This window comes from Enoplosus armatus, chromosome 4, assembly GCF_043641665.1.
Source record: "Enoplosus armatus isolate fEnoArm2 chromosome 4, fEnoArm2.hap1, whole genome shotgun sequence".
Lineage (NCBI taxonomy): Eukaryota > Metazoa > Chordata > Actinopteri > Centrarchiformes > Enoplosidae > Enoplosus > Enoplosus armatus.
The window spans coordinates 8,731,005-8,750,441 of record NC_092183.1 but is presented as its reverse complement, the minus strand read 5'-3'; the positions used below and the strand labels follow the sequence as shown (position 1 = coordinate 8,750,441).

General features: G+C 39.2%; 3 protein-coding genes across 3 annotated transcripts; 2 read left to right on the top strand and 1 right to left on the bottom strand.

Moving 5' to 3' along the window:
- Positions 1-546: 546 nt before the first annotated feature.
- Positions 547-1,896, top strand: LOC139284655 (lymphocyte antigen 6S-like). Its single transcript, XM_070905002.1, has 3 exons — positions 547-629; positions 1,393-1,500; positions 1,682-1,896. The coding sequence occupies exons 1-3, from the start codon at positions 584-586 to the stop codon at positions 1,834-1,836; spliced, it is 309 nt and encodes a 102-aa protein (XP_070761103.1). The 5' UTR covers positions 547-583; the 3' UTR covers positions 1,837-1,896.
- Positions 1,897-3,852: 1,956 nt separating this feature from the next.
- Positions 3,853-5,386, top strand: LOC139284612 (lymphocyte antigen 6S-like). The gene is made up of 3 exons (XM_070904947.1): positions 3,853-3,927; positions 4,817-4,924; positions 5,106-5,386. Exons 1-3 carry the CDS (start codon positions 3,882-3,884, stop codon positions 5,258-5,260), a joined length of 309 nt encoding a protein of 102 aa, XP_070761048.1. The 5' UTR covers positions 3,853-3,881; the 3' UTR covers positions 5,261-5,386.
- Positions 5,387-9,484: 4,098 nt separating this feature from the next.
- LOC139284602 (myogenesis-regulating glycosidase-like) lies at positions 9,485-15,656 on the bottom strand. The gene is made up of 5 exons (XM_070904937.1): positions 15,379-15,656; positions 12,999-13,530; positions 11,164-11,968; positions 10,925-11,043; positions 9,485-9,991 (listed from the first exon to the last, which is right to left on the bottom strand). The coding sequence occupies exons 1-5, from the start codon at positions 15,654-15,656 to the stop codon at positions 9,644-9,646; spliced, it is 2,082 nt and encodes a 693-aa protein (XP_070761038.1). The 3' UTR covers positions 9,485-9,643.
- Between the last annotated feature and the right edge of the window lie 3,781 nt (positions 15,657-19,437).

The following is a 19,437-nucleotide window of genomic DNA, read 5'->3' as shown; positions in this document are numbered from 1 at the left end:
CGGTCACATTTTTCAAAATTAAACTACTGAACTTGACAACGTGGTCGCAACATTCTGCTTGTTTTCACACACCTCGTCCGACTTCAGGTGAGGAAAAAGCTGGAGGTACTTTTTTTTCATTTTCTGTGGCTATTTATCAAGCTGATCTACAACTGATATAAACTATGTATTTTTTGCAGAGTTGTATAATGTATTTAGAGAACCACAAGAAGGAAATGAAAGTGCTTTTTCTGTACTTGTCGAGGCAGTAGCTAAGGGTAGAGGTGAAAAACAAAAGCTTTGATTTGTCTGCCAAATGCAAACAAAGATATTCTGTTTTTTTCTCCTACCAAAGACAATCTCATAGGCTATCTAACATCTTCAGGTTCTTCATTTCCATAAAGTACATGGCTGTGTCAGGGATAATGAGGTCACTTTAGGGCCGACATTATTCAGGTCACTTGGGAGGCAGCTTTGTCAAGAAATGCAAATGTTCTGAACTGAGGAGAAGTTGAGGAATTGAAACTGAAAGAGAACTGAAAGAGTACTCTCCAGTACTCCTCTCACTGGGCTGATTAACAATCTGTTTTCCTCTACGTTCACGATGCAGCTTTATGGAGGTCTGATCCTGTTTATGTCTCTGTCTACAGGTAAGAACAGCTTTTGAATTAAGCCTACGTGCATCGACTGAACCTAGTAACTTAAAGAAAAGGAATTTGTTGATGTTTAAGTGTTATTATAAAAGCTGAAAATGAAGTCGTGTCAGAAAGTTAGAGAAATAGTTTGACATTTTGGGAAATAAGCTTATTCCCTAGATGAGATTGATATCACTTTTAGATTTGTCTGTTGATTATGAAGCTTTCCAAAAAGAGCACAAAAACAATTTTGTGGTTTTATGGGGATTATGTCTCTGAACCTCATGGTGGTGAAAAGCAATAAGCATACTTTCCAAAAAGAGCACTCTATGGTCAGCAGGTCAACAGGGTGATCATTTTGGGCGCCTGACAGGAACTCTTGTTACATTCATTCTCTGTCTACTTGACTATCCCATAGAGGCATAAAATACCACAAAAATAATAAGAAAAATAAGTAGACTAAGTAATTTCACCTTTTATTGAATACATTGATGAGTACACTCAGGTGGTTTCTGTTTCATATCAGCAGCTTGTTTTCATCAGAATCAGAAATACTTTATTGATCCCCGGGGGGAAATTGTACATGTTGTTCATTCTCTCTAACCTTTCCACGCTCTCTTACTGGAAATGTTTCTACGGGTGTGAATTTCTGCAAACTGCAGTGATCAGCGTTGTCTTGCACACCCCCAACTTAACATAAACACTGTGTGAAAAGCGCTGCAAACCAAACATGATATGTGGCATGTCTTGAACTGATGTTTTCTGTGTCTCTGTCTAGCATGTGGACTAAGATGCTTCACATGCGTAGCCACCCACCCTGATTCTTGCACAGACACCAAATCTTGTGCAATTATCTTCGACCGTTGTTTTTCTCTCAGACTCAGCGGTAAGTTTTTCTTTCACGTTAAACGTTTCTACAGCTAATATTGAGAATGCCAAGCACACTCCAAAATCAATCCTCGAACAGCTGATACAATATGTTGCTGTACTGAATGCCTGGTGGCTATTATACACGTCATAATATGTTTTGTGAACTGGTTTCTGAGAGTCTCCATCGTGTTTTGCAGGTTTGGACGTGGTTACCAAGGGCTGCCAAACCAGCATAGCATGTGGAGGTGCCATCGCTTGCTGTGAAGGGAACTTATGTAACAGTGCCATACTAACTGGTCCCAGTGTCGTCCTCCTGCTGGTATCCTCAGCCATCATCACACTCTTTCTCTGAGGCTCTGGACGTTTGTTATTTCTATGCTGTACTTTTTTCTGACCCAATTTGTACAACTGAAGAAGAATAAAAAACATTTAAATATTAAGCTGCACTGCAAGAACTCCTTTCAACTCTTACATTTAGATTTAAAATCTAATCTGACTTGTTTTGAGTGTGGATCCCAATCCATACAGTAGATGATGAGGTAATTCAATGGATAAGTGAAAATTTTGACCTGCTGGTGACGCTAGAGGCAAAGTCAGAGGGTCACCAAAGTCATTGACATTTTCTGTGGCTATTTATCAAGCTGATCTACAACTGATATAAACTATGCCTCCAAAACATACGTGAGCTTGTGTGATGGATGCACTGTCAAGAGTTTAACAACCCAATATTATGTAAACTAGTACGATCTGGACTATCTGGTAGTTACTACTATACTAAAATGCAGGGCAGTGGTGGAGTGTAACTAAGTACATTTACTCAAGAGCTGAGGTTCTTGTACTTTACTTGAGTATTTCCATTTTATGTTACTTTATACTTCTACAACACTACATTTCAGATGGAAATATTGTACTTTACTGCACTACATTTAGGCCTATTTGACAGCTTTTTAAGATTCAGATTAATATAAAATCTAACTAATATTCAACAACAACTAATAAATTGTGATATATTGTTATAGATTATGCTACAGAGCAATATATAAAGTAGTTAAAATTAGCTCACACCTTACCCGCCACAACATTAGTGATGTTTACATATTAATGCATCAATAATTATAATACAATACAATAAAAACAATATTTATTATTCTGAAATGGGCCATTCCGCATAATAAGTAATTTTACTTTTGATACTTTAACTGTATTTTGATGCTTTGTATTTTTAAGTAAAATTTGGAATTCTTTTACTTGTAACAGAGCGCACTGTGGATTTGCTACTTTTACTTTACTTCTTCCCTGACTGGTGCAGCCTTTGAGCACTTGCACTCCTGGCATGTCATCTCATAATTACATCATCTTGTTACGCTTTTATTTTGAAACTAACTAGATTACTTCCGGTGTAATTGTGCTCGAAAACCAGCTAAAGGCAAGAAAAGTATTATGATACTGTAAGGATCATAGTTAAAACTACTAATAATCCTATGATCAATGATAGCATTACGCCATTCTCCAGTGGAATCATGAGATGATTATGATATAATCAGATGAAATATTCTAGTCACACATGCCTGGTTTGAGACAAATACATGTTCTCTTCCCCATAAGAGAGTTAGACAGGTTTGGCTACTTGTCAGTATAGCCTTTTTATTCACAAAATATATTGGATCCATTGATGATTAATAATGAATTTAGTCGCGTCAAGATTTCAGTTGATGACTATCTAGGGGGGAAAAGCAGATATTCTTCTGAACTGGACAAATCTCTTGTCGAAGACACTGCTTTTATCTAACTAAATGATGATTAGATTAGATGAAATAGCTCATTTAATCACGCCCTGATTTTTTTGCAGCATGCCAAACTGATGACACTGTCTGGTAGACTGCTCAAAGGCTGACTAATGGATCAGCAATAAGTCACTTTGTGTCAAAGTTTTCCATTTGGCTTGAACTTCTTTGTTTCAGTACCATATGTCTTCTTCAGAGATTTATTTGTTCAACGGAGGAGGAGCACCTGAGTAAGTGTATTTTTTGCAGAGTTGTATAATGTATTTAAAGAACCACAAGAAGGAAATTAAAGTGCTTTTTCTGTCCTTGTCGAGGCAGTAGCTAAGGGTAGAGGTGAAAAACAAAAGCTTTAATTTGTCTGCCAAATGAGCAAACAAAAATATTTTGTTTTTTTCTCCTACCAAAGACAATCCCAAAGGCATAAGTACATGGCTGTGTCAGGGATAATGAGGTCACTTTATGGCCGACACTTGGGAGGCAGCTTTGTGAAGAAATGCAAATGTTCTGAACTGAGGAAAAGTTGAGGAATTGAAACTGAAAGAGAACTGAAAGAGTACTCTCCAGTACTCCTCTCACTGGGCTGATTAACAATCTGTTTTCCTCTACGTTCACGATGCAGCTTTATGGAGCTCTGATCCTGTTTATGTCTCTGTCTACAGGTAAGAACAGCTTTTGAATTAAGCCTACGTGCATCGACTGAACCTAGTAACTTAAAGAAAAGGAATTTGTTGATGTTTAAGCGTTATTATAAAAGCTGAAAATGAAGTCGTGTCAGAAAGTTAGAGAAATAGTTTGACATTTTGGGAAATAAGCTTATTCCGTAGATGAGATTGATATCACTTTTAGATTTGTCTGTTGATTATGAAGCTACACCCAGCAGCTGCTCAGCTCACCATAAAGGCTGAAAACAGTAATTAACACATTGTATCTGGTTTGTTTAATCCTTGCAAAAACCAAAGTGTAAAGATGACAATTTGTGGTTTTATGGGGATTATGTCTCTGAACCTCATGGTGGTGAAAAGCAATAAGCATACTTTCCAAAAAGAGCACTCTATGGTCAGCAGGTCAACAGGGTGATCATTTTGGGCGCCTGACAGGAACTCTTGTTACATTTATTCTCTGTCTACTTGACTATCCCATAGAGGCATAAAATACCACAAAAATAATAAGAAAAATAAGTAGAATATAATATCAAACTATTATTACTCAGTAGTGTGATAGGGCTAAGTAATTTCACCTTTTATTGAATACATTGATGAGTACACTCAGGTGGTTTCTGTTTCATATCAGCAGCTTGTTTTCATCAGAATCAAAATCAGAAATACTTTATTGATCCCCGGGGGGAAATTGTACATGTTGTTCATTCTCTCTAACCTTTCCACGCTCTCTTACTGGAAATGTTTCTAAGGGTGTGAATTTCTGCAAACTGCAGTGATCAGCGTTGTCTTGCACACCCCCAACTTACCATAAACACTGTGTGAAAAGCACTGCAAACCAAACATGATATGTGGCATGTCTTGAACTGATGTTTTCTGTGTCTCTGTCTAGCATGTGGACTAAGATGCTTCACATGCGTAGCCACCCACCCTGATTCTTGCACAGACACCAAATCTTGTGCAATTATCTTCGACCGTTGTTTTTCTCTCAGACTCAGCGGTAAGTTTTTCTTTTACGTTAAACGTTTCTACAGCTAATATTGAGAATGCCAAGCACACTCCAAAATCAATCATCGAACAGCTGATACAATATGTTGCTGTACTGAATGCCTGGTGGCTATTATACACGTCATAATATGTTTTGTGAACTGGTTTCTGAGAGTCTCCATCGTGTTTTGCAGGTTTGGACGTGGTTACCAAGGGCTGCCAAACCAGCATAGCATGTGGAGGTGCCATCGCTTGCTGTGAAGGGAACTTATGTAACAGTGCCATACTAACTGGTCCCAGTGTCGTCCTCCTGCTGGTATCCTCAGCCATCATCACACTCTTTCTCTGAGGCTCTGGACGTTTGTTATTTCTATGCTGTACTTTTTTCTGACCCAATTTGTACAACTCCTTTCAACTCTTACATTTAGATTCAAAATCTAATCTGACTTGTTTTGAGTGTGGATCCCAATCCATACAGTAGATGATGAGGTAATTCAATGGATAAGTGAAAATTTTGACCTGCTGGTGGCGCTAGAGGCAAAGTCAGAGGGTCACCAAAGTCATTGACATTCATCCTCAGGGGAGAATGAATATCTGTACCAAATTCCATAGCAATCCATCTCAAAGTTAGCAAAACATTTCCCTCAAATCAAAAAAGGTCAACCTCGTCATCAGTTAAACGTGATGGTCTGTCTTTCATTATGAGGTTGAAGCATTGTAAGAATTTCAAAAACCTAGAACAATATAATTGAAATTTGACGACAATGCATGTTGGTGTATCAACATCTCTACATTTAAGAGACCTTGCAAAATGATTTCAACTTGTTCTACATTTTTTTCCCCTCCCTCCACAATGGCGAAAACCCATTGTTGTTGTATCGAGCCATGTTGTGAGCAGCCACAAGCCAGTGACACGACGCAAGTGTTTTTCACTGCAGCTCATGTGCTGGTCACAAACAACAGCACAATACATTGTATACATTGTTTTGATGTATAAAATTTGCCATAGAGCCATCGTCTGGGGTTATTATCTCTTTGAAAAATCCCCAAGCACTCCTCTACCTGCCTCCCTCTACCTGGATGGGCAGAGCCCAGAGTCTATGTAAAGCAGCCACCTCACATGTGGATGCCTCATCCTTCATTCAAATGGTTTGAACTGAGTAAATGAAATGTGAGTTCCTTTGATTTAAATACATTTATAGTGATCTTAGTAGATCATTATTTATTTGTTGTGTTGATTAAGTTTCTGTTAAGTTATTTCCCGATTCCTAGGTTTATAGTTATTGTGTTTGAAGTTAAATTACCTTTGTTGGATTATTAATTATAAATCAGGGATCATGATGTCTAGTTTAATATTCTTCATCCTTTTCTTCTGTTGTCAGACAAACACAACTCAAACCGCCTTCAAATAAAAGATTCAAATGGAACCTCCTGCATGTGCTCATCTGTCCTAACTGACACACCATTGAGTTGATAACATCCTTAAACCAGCCTCTCCTAAATAGTCCTGAATATCCTTCAATCTCCTTCAGTGTTCATTCCCTTGAGCCTGTAGAGCAGCGTGGGTCCACATTAATAATTACAGTGTGTATAAACATGAATAAAAATACAAAGTAAATAATAAATAAAAATAACCAAAATGGTATATATGAAATACTGTAGTATAATACTGAAATGACATTTGTAAAATCTTAACTACACTGCACATTATTTCAGCTTTAATAATATAACCATCTGGGAACCTCCAGGGAGCGTTCCCTCAAGTTTTATACAATAATCTTTAGCTAACCTTCAGACAACATTCTCTGGAACCTTCAGGGGACGTTCCCCACAAGTTCTGTAAAGGTTTTACAAAAACAACCTTCTGGGAACATTCTTAGAACCATAATACCTCATGGGAACATTCCTAGAATGTTCTTTAAATGGTGCAAAAATATAATCAAATGGGAACATTTCAGGAAGGTTACCTGTTGCTGGGATTATAGAAAAACAAAGTTGGACAAAGTTTCAAATAGATTATCTATCAAACGAGGTCTGTGCTGATATATTGCTGTACTGAATGCCTGGTGGCATCATGTCTTGCAGGTGTCACCACCAAGGGCTGCCAAATCAGTGCTTTATGTGTAAGCCGCATAAAATGCTGTGAAGGGGACTTGTGTAACAGTGTCATATCCACTGGTTCCAGTGTCCTGCTCCTGCTGGTATCCTCAGCTATCGTCACAGTCTTTCTCTGAGGCTCTGGAACAGCTACTGCTTCAGAATATTCTACTTTTTTTCTTACCCAATTTGTACAACTCAGGAAGAATAAACACATTTTCAATGTACAAAAAGCTGTGAATGACTACAGATTGATATTTGTTCAATAAAACCACAATATGGTCAACCACTGAATTGTTTAATTCTTTAGGTTCTGCATTTCACATCACTATTTACAGCAAACAATGGCTTTATGAACCTTAACTAGAATGAGGAGAGATATTTTCAGACACAAAATATGAACAATCATGAGCAAATCAATAAGTTCTATGGTTAGTTGTTGATCCTGAGGATTAATGAAGCAGACCTTAAGATTTTGGACTTCCTGCTTTGATGCCTTTGGTTACTTTTAACACTCATCATCACAAAGTGCTGAAGTGCAAAGCATTGACAGGTCAACAAACTAAAACACTTGGACCTGCCAGTGTAGGTCCAAGAAAAGACAGTTCTTTTTTAGAGGTGGAAAAAAAGAAGAATAAACCAGGCAATGTGGCATATACAGTATATATGACACACAGGCTTGTGGTGAGAAGTACATAGTTGATCAAATCTGATATTATCGAAAGTTAGTTTGTTTGCAGGAGCTCGAAGATGCATTTATTGAATAATCAATGTAAAATGGAGCTTATTGTTGTTGTCATTTGAAAACTTCTGACTTTAGTTTTGTTCATGTTTTCAACTCATTGTAAGAATTACAGTTATGTTCAAGGTAACAACACGTCATAACCTTTGGAATCACTTTAAATATTCACTGGATGCCAAGTTTTTCACACAACATATACTTTATGTATACACAAACCACCATAACTACTGTCTACCGTCATAATGCAGGAAGTATTGATTCACAGCAATAAAAAGACAGTTAACATTACCAATCATTCACTTGAGAAACATTCTAGTTTGAAACAGCATTTCAAACTCTGTGTCACAGTGGAAATGCCCAACAGTAAAATCTTGGCCAATTCATTTATTCAGTGTTTTGACAAATCCCTTTAAAATGATGTTTAACTGTGCATATCTGATACTTCACAGTTTGCATGTTAAGATCTATGTAAAAATTATAAAACATAAGTATTGTGGTATTTTCTCTACATTCATGAGTAATATTATTCCAAATGATGCATTTATCTCTTTTTAGTATTATTGTCTAATTTGCCAGTTAAAGCCACCGTGTGTAAAATTTGAACATCATGCCAGAAATCACTGTCTACTGTAAGAGCAGACATACATTTAGATGGCAGATGTCTCATTTCAGAAACTCCTCATGTACTTTGCAATGTCAGTTCTTAAAAACGTAAAAAGGTGCAAAGCATCAAGCATATCACTGTACTGGTTCTCTGTGCTAAGGTTGGCATAGCTTAGTTCAGCTGATAAGGCAAATAAAGTCACAAGGCAGACATGGGCGGCATGTTAAAATATGGCATCATGGAGAACAAATACCTGTTCTACAAGGCAAAACCAGTAGCATTAGTACAATAAATTTCTTGTAGTGGATCAACAAAATTAATTCTAACATAACACGTTTTATTTTAAATCTACCCTGAGCTGTGAATTTAACTTGTGCAGATGGGAAAAAAAGCACAAAAGCAGTAGATAGATTTTGGCACTGACATGACAGAGTGGCACTACAGGTCAAGGAATGTTGACATCAAAATATTTGCAGCCTATCATGGCAAGTATCCCAAATTTAAACCCAGGATCACATGAATTTACTGTATATACAATCACGAGTTAATAAATATACAGAGCAAGTGACTAACATGAGTAACATGTTGCGGTCAGTGCAATGCAAATTAATGCATGTTAGCTTAAAACATAGATAGCTGGGAATGTAAAGATGTTCCACAATACAGCAGTTGCCGTGGTGACATAAGGTTAGGCATGCCCTCTGAGCAGGGGTGCATCTGTCCAACTCAGAGTGCATATTTATTGCCGGTTCAGTGCCCAACCCTATCAAGCCACAATAAAGACACAGGTCACTTATCTCATCGTTTCTTCTACCCTGAAATAAAATTCACACAGAAGGAAATAAAGCCAACTCTCACCCTAAAACCAAAGCTATTCTAGCTGTGGGACTCTTTGTAATCTAGATGTCCATTAGGTGGAAGACTGCGGTGATGATACAATCTGAGATCGGTTTTACTATTGGCTGTGGAAGGCACATGAGGATGAGGATCAGCTTAAGGATGGAACCAGAGAATCAGAAGTGAGTACAAGTTTCATTCTAATTCTTTGGATGGACGGATACAACCTGCAGGCAGACGTCCAGATAAAGAGCGGGTCGGAGGAGACATGAGGTGAAATCTTTACCCAAAATTTCAAAAAAAAGAAAAGAAAAATCACATTCTGCTGTGGCAGCAGACCCCTAGTGGTCATTTCCCTTTGAAAAACAAACATTTCTTGGCATGTGTGCTCACAAGAATGTACATGTGCATACAGTATGTGTGTGTGCGTGAGTTTATGTGGCTTTACTTCTTCAGTGAACCCACGTAAAGAAAGCTATGTCATCCAGGTCCACTGGGTAGTCAGTTAGGTATATGGGGCCTTTATCAAAATGTTCCCCCTTGTAGCTTCTCCATCGTCCCGCAGGCAGGTAGATGTCCCTCTCCTGCTTTCCTGGCTCCAACACCGGAGCCACCATCAGATCGTCCCCGATCAGGAACTGGGAGTCAATCTTGTAGGCCGCCTCGTCATCATTTGCGATCCACCAGAGGGGCCTTATGATTGGGTCTCCTGTATCAAGAACCTCGCCTGCCAGTTCGAGAACCCTGGGGGCCACCAGAGTCTCGTGGAGCGCTGTGAACTTCTGCGCTATCTGCACCACCTGCAGATGAATGCACAAAGACACAGTGGAGCATGTCACCTAATAAACAGTGTAGCATGATGGCTGGCTAATTAAAACAGGAGTTTCTATTGGATATGACACTGTTGGATCTCTCAAGTACAAAACTGGTGTTGCACTATTTTTGCTCCATATAAGCCATGGTCATGCTTTGGCCTCCACTTGTTTCACTATGTTATGAAAATAAACTGGAACAAATTAATATTTCATACCCTCAAATTACCTAAAACCACCAAGTGTAGCACTTGAAAGTTTAAACGCCAGTGCCCCCCAGTGGTAGTATCAAAGACACTGAAGATTAATGAAACCTGCAACAACTTCTCAACAAGCAAGTAGAGGGATTTTTTTATCTTGCGCGAACAAGTATCGATGACCTTTGTTTCACCTCTCTCCTCATTTCCTGTCTTCTCTTTAGATCATCATCAAATAAAATACTTTTAAAAACTGGTCATAGTATCTATTATTCTTACTTATGACTTAATTCCTTTGATTGTGATTTTGTATACAGCTTTGTAATTCTTTGACTTTACTCCTTGATAAGAGTTGTTAATTATAGTTGATAATGTATTTGTTGCTATTGTTATAAACTTCATGAATGTATAAAGTTTGCATAATACTACTCATATTTATACAAGTCGGGCTTGGAGATTGATCACACTGATCCTGAGGTTGTAGCCACTAACATTCAGAGGGTAAAGACTAATGTACCTAATGAAGAGCCAACTTGGGCTCAAAAAGAGCTGTGAGAGAGAGCTGGGTTGCCAGTCTTTGGGTAGCAGAAATCACCAGATATGTTTGGACTGAACAGCTGGACAAGATAGATACACGTGTTTCACACCGATTGAAAAGATGCAATTACCACATAAAAATTCTAGGTTTCAATTTGTCCCCTCTAATTATCAAACGTTTGCTCACCTCATCGTCATAGGCCCATGGTGGTATAGAGAACTGCATGGCAGGCATGAAAGCAGACAGCTCCAACCATCGGATGTATAGCTCTCTTTCTGGCAGACCATTTTTGCCATCTAAACCACCTAAAATACAACACAGATGTCAGACTGTAGACTAAAACCATATCAGAGATCAATATGTGTCAATACGTGTTAACAAAGCTAACTTTCAACTCTGTCACCATATGTTATGGAGTACCATACCTGTGGTGCGGTTGGGGTATGCATTCCCTCCTATCATATCAGGTAAGACAAACTGGTAGCCCAGAATGCTAATGGTCAGAACAGTCGGGATGATGGACTTAAGGCCGAGCTCATAACCCCACACAGAGTCTCTGTCAATGATCCTGAAGAAGCAGGAGATGTTCTGACTCTGGTAACCCACCCTCAGCTCTGCACGCTCACTGAACGGTATGGCCATCTCTGTGTAGCGGCGGGTGAAGGTGGAGGGGTCAGACAGTGGGACCAGGGTGCTAAACTGGCGTGGGAGGTAGCTCATCTCTCCTGCGTCGAACTTGAAGGACGTCACCTCATAGCGGAGTTTGAGCATATGCAGATGTGAGGAGTACCACTCACGGGCTTCAGGGTTGGTAAAGTCCAAGATTCCTCCGATGCCGTTCCACCAGCGAACCAGGGCAGGCAGCTCACCGCTCGGCTCGCGAACAAACAGTCCTTTCTCCACAGCAACACCAAAATTAATGGAGTCATAGTTGATAAAAGGATGTGTCCAGAGAGATACTTGAAACCCATCTTCTCTGAGTTTGTCAAACATACCGCTAGCATTGGGGAACTTCTGCGGGTCAAAGTCAAACTCTCCATAGTCAGCAGTGTAGCGGTCATCCAGCTCCAGATGGGAGCATGTGAAACCATGCTTGGAGATGTCAGCGGCGTAAGACAGCAGCTTCTCCTGAGTTACAGCCGTCTTGTGGAGAGCCCATGTGGACCACAATGGCTGTTTGAACACTTCAGGAGACGGGACCTTGATGGGCTTTGGGAAATACCGACGCACCTGAGCAAAACACGTGCATACAGAGCATAGACTTACTACAAGGGGATTCACATCAAAAGTTTTTGTTATTTCATCCAAGAATACACAGTGAAAAGGTTTGTTCCACTTTTCTATTAGGTGCATTTAGTTTAAAAGAAAAGGTTAACATTTTGAAAATACGCTTATTTTTCATTTAACTCTCGGCTCGAAAGAAGATCGAAACCACTCTCATATGTGTCCGTTAAATATGAAGCTACAGTCAGTTAGCTTAGCTTAGCATAATGACAGGAAACATGGGGAAAAAAGGAGGAAGTCACTGCTCCCGTCCAAGAGATAGTCGCACCCCCACAACTAACCACAATGGTGGTTTACATTTCAGTTTTTGTTAAGATTAAACCAGCGAGACATAACCTGTTCATTAATGAGGTTTAGAGGTGCTGGTAGATGGATCTTGTTACCTTTGGACAGAGCCAGGCGAGCTGTTTCCCTTTGCGTCCAGTCTTCATGCTAAGCTAAGCTAACCGGCCATTTAAGGCACAGATATGAGAGTGATGTCGATCTTCTCATCCAAGACTTGGGAAGACAACAAGTAAAAATATTTTCCAAAATGTCAAACTATTCCTTCAAATACTCCTTTACAGAGACTTTGGCAGTGGCGTGCAACCAAAACTAATCTGATTCAAGTCCTTGTTACTTAAGCGGCTAACCATTCTTTTCTTTACTTATTAATCTATTGTTTAATTTTTGGATTAGTTAAGTAATCACTTGTATAAAATCCAGAGTCCAGGGTTACATCTGCAGACGTCTTGTTTTCGTCCAATTAACGGTGCAGTCGTTTGGTATGTATCCGAGTGTAAATGCAACAATTCCCACCTGCCAGCAAATGCTGCAGACTTTCAATTTACTACTTTTAACATACTTAGTTTAAACACATACTAAGTTATAACTTAACTACACTGCACTTATATGAATAATAAAAGTTACATATGAAATAAGATGGGTGGTTTTGCTCTAAACATCAAAACAAAATACCCAGTATGTTTATACTCACCATGTATTTGTGAATAGAGGTAACATCCGACCCCACACACACTCTATAGCTGAGCTCAGGTAAGGCCTGCTGACCCTCTGGTGGTCTGAAGGGAGAGTCCTCGTATCGGGCCTGGAATCTGAGTGTCCTGTCCTTCTCTGACCAGCCCAAATGAAACGGCACAGAGTCATTAATCTTGATGGCAGTCGCATTTGAAGACAGCCAATAGCGCTCCAAAATTCCCCCAAAAGCGTTCCGATTTGAGTAGACATCACTGGTGATGAAGGGCTGTGGCTCCTCCTCGCCCTGGATCCTGACAGGCCAGTACTGTGTTGCTGTCTCCGCCCCTCCGTACCAGTGAGAGTCATTATGGGCCATGGCGTGCTCCACCGAGCGCTTGTTTTGTAGCTCCTCCCAGCGAACGCGGTAACACATCACCGTGTCCTTTGGTCGAACCGTCTGGATAAAGAAGTTGAGCTTGCCAGAATCTGACTGAGTGCAGCTCAGAATATTTCCCTCCTTTGAGCAGGAGTCCAGATCCAGAGTGCCAGACCTGGGATAGAGCATTGACAGAGGGGAAGAAAATATAAATGAACTTGTAAAGGACAACACTAACTGAGCAAGTATTAGTAGCAGGAAGTCATATTTCTGTATTGCTAAAGATATCAAGCGCCAATAACAATACTATAGAGAGGAAATGGAATCACGATAGAGAAGATATTGTATGCTCCACTCTACAGTTTCCCTCTAGAGTATGTAAGGATTAGATTTTTGTTGAGTGACATAATCAAAATGATAATGAAAATGTATAACATAATCTGAGTGACTGCCATATAATTATTAAACCCCTATTTAATATTGCTGTTTTTTTAAATCACTTACTAGTATGTAAGGCTGCCAAATTAAGCTTTTGGGAACTCGATAACGATATAAAAAAAACAATAACGATAGAAATCCCGCATATGCAGGTGTTCACGCTGAGTAGCAAACATGGCAAAGAAAGAGAGGAAATTACTTCATCACACTAAAAAAGCAATGGTTACAAGGAGAGCTCCAAGATCATAAAATCATAACCAAATTTAAAACTCATGGTACAGCTGCCAGCCTTCCTGGGCCTGGAAGAAAGACCAAAATTTCCCAAGGGGGAATCAGAGGTTTGAAAACAACAGCTGCAAAAAAAATATATTACTGCCAAAAACTTGCAGGAGGACCTGATGAAGGCAGTACCAAAAGTATCAGTACAGACTAGAACCCTAAACAAGCAAGGACTTAATGCCCAGAAACCTCACAGCACTCCATTCTTGACCAAAAAGAACATAAAAAGTCAACTTGAATATGCAAGAAAACATTTGGATAGGATAGTTCTGGGGGTCCGTTTTATAATATATGTTATGAGACTAAAAAGTCCAAAGTGTCAGGAGCTTATATGGAACTTTATTGAGGCATAAAGGTCAAAGGATGCTCAACAAAATATTGCCTTTGGGGTTAAATATTTTATCTCTTGTAGTATTCGTAAGTGAAACATTATGTATTATTAAACTTTCTTTGACTGTTTACCAAGGCCTTGGTTTCATTCAGTTTCATTCACATCACTAGAATGTAGAATTCACGTTAAGGGGGTTGAATAATTTTGATTGCAACTGTATTCCTCTATTTCTCTGCAAGTGCAAGGATAGTAGTATGGCTAATTCTGTCGATGTGAGCTCTGCTGATAAAGGGCACGACTAAATCAGTCTTCCCTAAGGGTGTAATCATGTGTCTGTCTCATCCGGCTTTCCATTATCCATCCACACAATGCATAAAGGCAGCTTTTCTGTACGGCTCAGCACACAGTGGAACAACAGTGCTGTCGCCAAAGAAAGTGATATGTTACAAGGGTTATGTTAGCAAAGATTTGCTGGCTGTTAGTTTCACAAGCAAAGTAGTTATTACAGGAGTGTACTGGATTGCATTAGAATGTACAAATGTTCCTGTTTTTTTCTGGTCACTCTGTATTTTGATTGCTCTGCATTAACAGGACAATCCTTACATACATACTACATTTCCCTTACCTATTAGTAAAGATGAAATTATTATTTGAAAGAAAATTAATCTGCAACTATTTTGATAATCGATAATTATTTGAGTCACTTTCCAAGCAGAAAATGCCAAAGATTCTCTGGTACCATCTTATTAAATCTGAGTATTTTCTGCTTTTATCGGTTTCCTTCTATCGTAAATTCAATATTTTTTGGGGCTGTTGGTTAGACAGACTGAGCAATCTGAATGTCACCTTGGTCTCTGGAAAATTGTAATGGGTATTTGCCATAATTTTCTTTGACATTTTATTGACAAAAAGATTCATTAAGACAATGATAAGCAGATTAATCAATAATGAAAATCACTTCTACAATGAACCCACCTGAAGGTCATACTGAAGATGACGGCCCCCGCCTGGTTATGAATGATAAAACCGTCCTTGTTGAGGTCCAACAGCTCAGCCTTCAGCAGCTGGGCTTTACGGAGGGACGCTGAGTAGTAGCACCAGGCAACCACAGCAGCCAGCACCAACACACAGCCTAACATGCCTGCCATCACTAGAGGCCGGCCTTCATGAGCCAGTTTCTTCTTCAGTGGAGAACCACCAGCTCCCCCAGCCGCCTGCTGCTCCCCAGGAGCCACCGGGACAATCTGATACATACTGAAGACTTTAGGCAGTGAGGTGTGTATGGAAGCAAGTTTGGAGGAGTGGCAGGAGTGGACAGCTGTAGTTAACTTGCTCTTGGTGTTGGTGAAAATGTCTGGAACAGATCTTCTTCACACTGGCAGTAGTGGAGGTGATGGAAAGCCTGATGTCTACCTGCCGATCTTCAGCAAAGTCTCCATTTCTGAATGAGGGCTGATTTGTTCAAACCTACAACATAGACAGAGATTCAGTTGAAGTTTGGGACAACGTGTAAAACCAAAGGCTGAAAAGTGTCAAGGAAGAGAAATAAGGCACCGCAGGTATCATCATGTCATACAATGATTGACCTAAATGTCCAGTAAGGATGGGGGAATACACAAATAAACTGCACATATGTAAAGCAACACAACAATATGTTGACAGACATACTAGTTAAATTCCAAATTATCAGTATAGGACATACAAATTCAGTGTTGGTCTGTCTATCTAATTATCACCACTGTCAGTCTCCAGGAACTATTGTTATAAATAGCTTTGGAGATCTCCACACTGCATGCCATCATGAAGACGTTTATCACTCACCCTCTGTTTCCAACTATTCTCTAAAAAAAAAAAACACTAGAAATTGTGTGGATGGATTGTACAATGAAGTATTAATTTTGTAAAACACAACAAATGTACATATACAGATGTACTTACTAAACATGTCTGTAGTCAAATGTGTCTATAGAGCTGCTATATGTGCACCACACTGGTATATTCTGTGTTAGTCTCTCCAATAAAAGGCACATTTTACTGTACTGTGTGCACTTACTGTTAAGTGTGCCCTACAGCATATTTCAGCAGCAGCAGCATCCAGCACAGAAACTTTAATCTGGTAAATAACAGGAGGCCAGGTTCTGTAGCCACATAGGCACTAATGGTAACAGAACGCCATAAGAACAGACTATGATCAGAGAAAGTACAGACATCATGTCAGCGTGGCTAAATTACATTTATCTCTCAGGTAAAAGCACCTTGGACGTGAGTAAACAATATTTAAGGAGTAGCAGCCCTCAAATAACTGCACTGCAGCAAACCTACAGTTTTCAGACAGAGCACAGGCCAATCATCCACAACAGAACGATATTTAACCTCCCAACAGGTATCATTATGTTCCAGCTCAACATCCTTATTTTATTCTGATGAATGTTAGTGGCTTTGCCACAAGGAGGAAAGGAAACCTTGCAAATGCATACCCTGCAAAAATTGGGTTCCTGTACTTAAACCAGGCCTTCACAGACACCCGGCTTCATGACATGTCTTCCTCTTTATACCAGTTTAAACAAGCTTCTGTTAGAATAAGATCCTTTACCTTCACTGTATGTACAATTACAGACAAAACTCCACCATCTTGTTAATATGATCAATTTGACATCCCCACACTTTTTTGTCCTTTCAATACTCATTTATTGGTTCAATTCTAACTTGGTTTATTGTGTTCAAAAATAAAATGCCTTAAGGGCACAAGCAATTCCATGACACATTGTGATGTGGGTGTCTTTCATTTTCAAGTCCCAGATATTAGCACTCACTGCTTTTTAAAAAGGAGTCTGTCATGCATTAAATACTTTTACAATCATTACTACACACACACAATGTTTTATCATGCACAAACTATACATTTTAAATTATTTCATGGAAATCCTAGGGGTAATTTAGGACATAATACTGAATTCATGGTTACAAACGAGAGCTAATGTGGCACTCTTCAGATCGTTTCAAATCCATGTAGATTAGCCTCCACACTGTGACCAGAAATAATTTAATTTTGCTGGTTTTTGGGGGGCGAATGTATGCAATGCAAACAATGCTTACTGTTAAGATATACAGCAGCAAATAACGATTCAGCTCAGTACAGTTCAGCAGGCTGTACTCTGTAGGTTGTGCAGCGACCTCATAATCACATGCACACGTTTCCTTCATGGTGACTGCTAATTGTTTTGTGGTCACATTAGTTGTAGCTAAATACCTAAAACAATAAACTGAAAACATTGTCATCTGACTTTGCTGAAAGGATCAGTGGACACGAACAGCGCCCCCAGATGCATATTTCTATGTATTTTCCCACAACAGTGTCAAGGTGACATATAAATAATTGACCAAACATTTCCGATGTGCCAGTACCTGATCGATAACACACAAGCACTCGTCAACACGGCTGTCGACGATGTATCGAGACATTACAGTGGCAATGTAACCAGCTATACCAGTTGTCACGAACTGGGTTTCAAAATGATCATGTTCACAGTTAAAAGCTATGTTGGCTATGTCAATAACACAAGTTAGACTTACGTTAAGTTAGAAAATACACTCAAACTGATATTTATAGCGTTGTGATCATAAAAAGAGAGTTATCTTACCTCCGTACTGACTCTCTGGGGTCAGTGTGTACAGCTGTGAGCGCAGTAGCTCACTGCGCAGCTGCAGCGCGGTTTAAAGTTTCATGGTCCCGCCCAACAACGAACGAGCTAGAAGCGGATTCGTCCATGAAATCTGTCACTCATACACTAGCTTCTGGGAAACGTAGTGTGAGAAAAAGGACTACCAAAGAGACCAAATCTATAAGGGCTTTCAAATTTGTTTGCTGTGAGTAACTGAAATTGTCAAACCCACAGGACAAAGACAAAGTTTATAAACTAATGTTAACTATTAGCATTATTTTAAAATTAGCGTCCGTGGGCTTTTTTTAACCTTGCACGGCCGTTGCCAATGGTAACAATTCAAATATCGAATACAATTCGTATTACTTTATCTTTTTTCAGGTTTTAAAAGTTTTTAACCTACAAAATACTGCGAGTGTATGTGATGTAGCTGCATTTTTCATTATTAACTAATTGTCGTGGATGAACAGACAGTTCTGTTGTATGCAGTAGTAGCAAAATCTGACCGGCCTGGGCTGCGTGCCATATCAACTGGGACACAGGAGCAAGATTGCACAACTGCCTTGAACAAACTACCTCTACAGGGGTGAGATTATCGAGAGCAATTCCTAATGTTGTTGTGACTGTGACATGCTTTTCTACCACTGGGTGACAGCAACACACTATAAACACAGGGGCTGAATGACACGATGAACGTGCAATGTAGAGCATTGTGTAGCATTAGAAGCAGTAGCCATAGCAAGTACTAGTGGCAGAATGCTAGTAGCACTTGTAGTAGCATTAGCAGCAACAGAGACCCAAAAGTCCCAGGTTCAGTTGGTTTTAGTAATTAAAAATTACCACAATTTTGCAACTCTGCAGTACAATATCATCAATGGGGAGTCCTGTCTTATTACCTAATCTTTTGGCCTTGTAGAGGGGCCATGTGTCAAAATCTGTGTTTAACAGCTTAATTATTCTTGTTTATATTAGGCTAACATGTATAGAGCTAAAACAATTAGTCGGTTAATCAATTAGTTGCTCAGCAACTATTTCGATAACCAATTAATTGTTTAATTATTTTAGCAAAACAGCCAAACATTCACTACTGTCAGTTTCTCATTTGTGTTAGTAAACTGAATGTCTTTAGGTTTTCGACTGTTAATCAGATAGAACAAGTCAGTGGTTTTGATGGGCATTCATCACTATTTTATATATTTCACTATTATATAATTGATAATCAAAAGAATAAAAGGCAGATTAACCAATAATGGAAATAAATGTTAGTTTCAGCCCTAAACATGGTACATAATCATAATACATACAATAACCACAGCCAAATTGACAGACGCCACTGTATTATATGTACAGAAAACATTGAACATGAACCCAA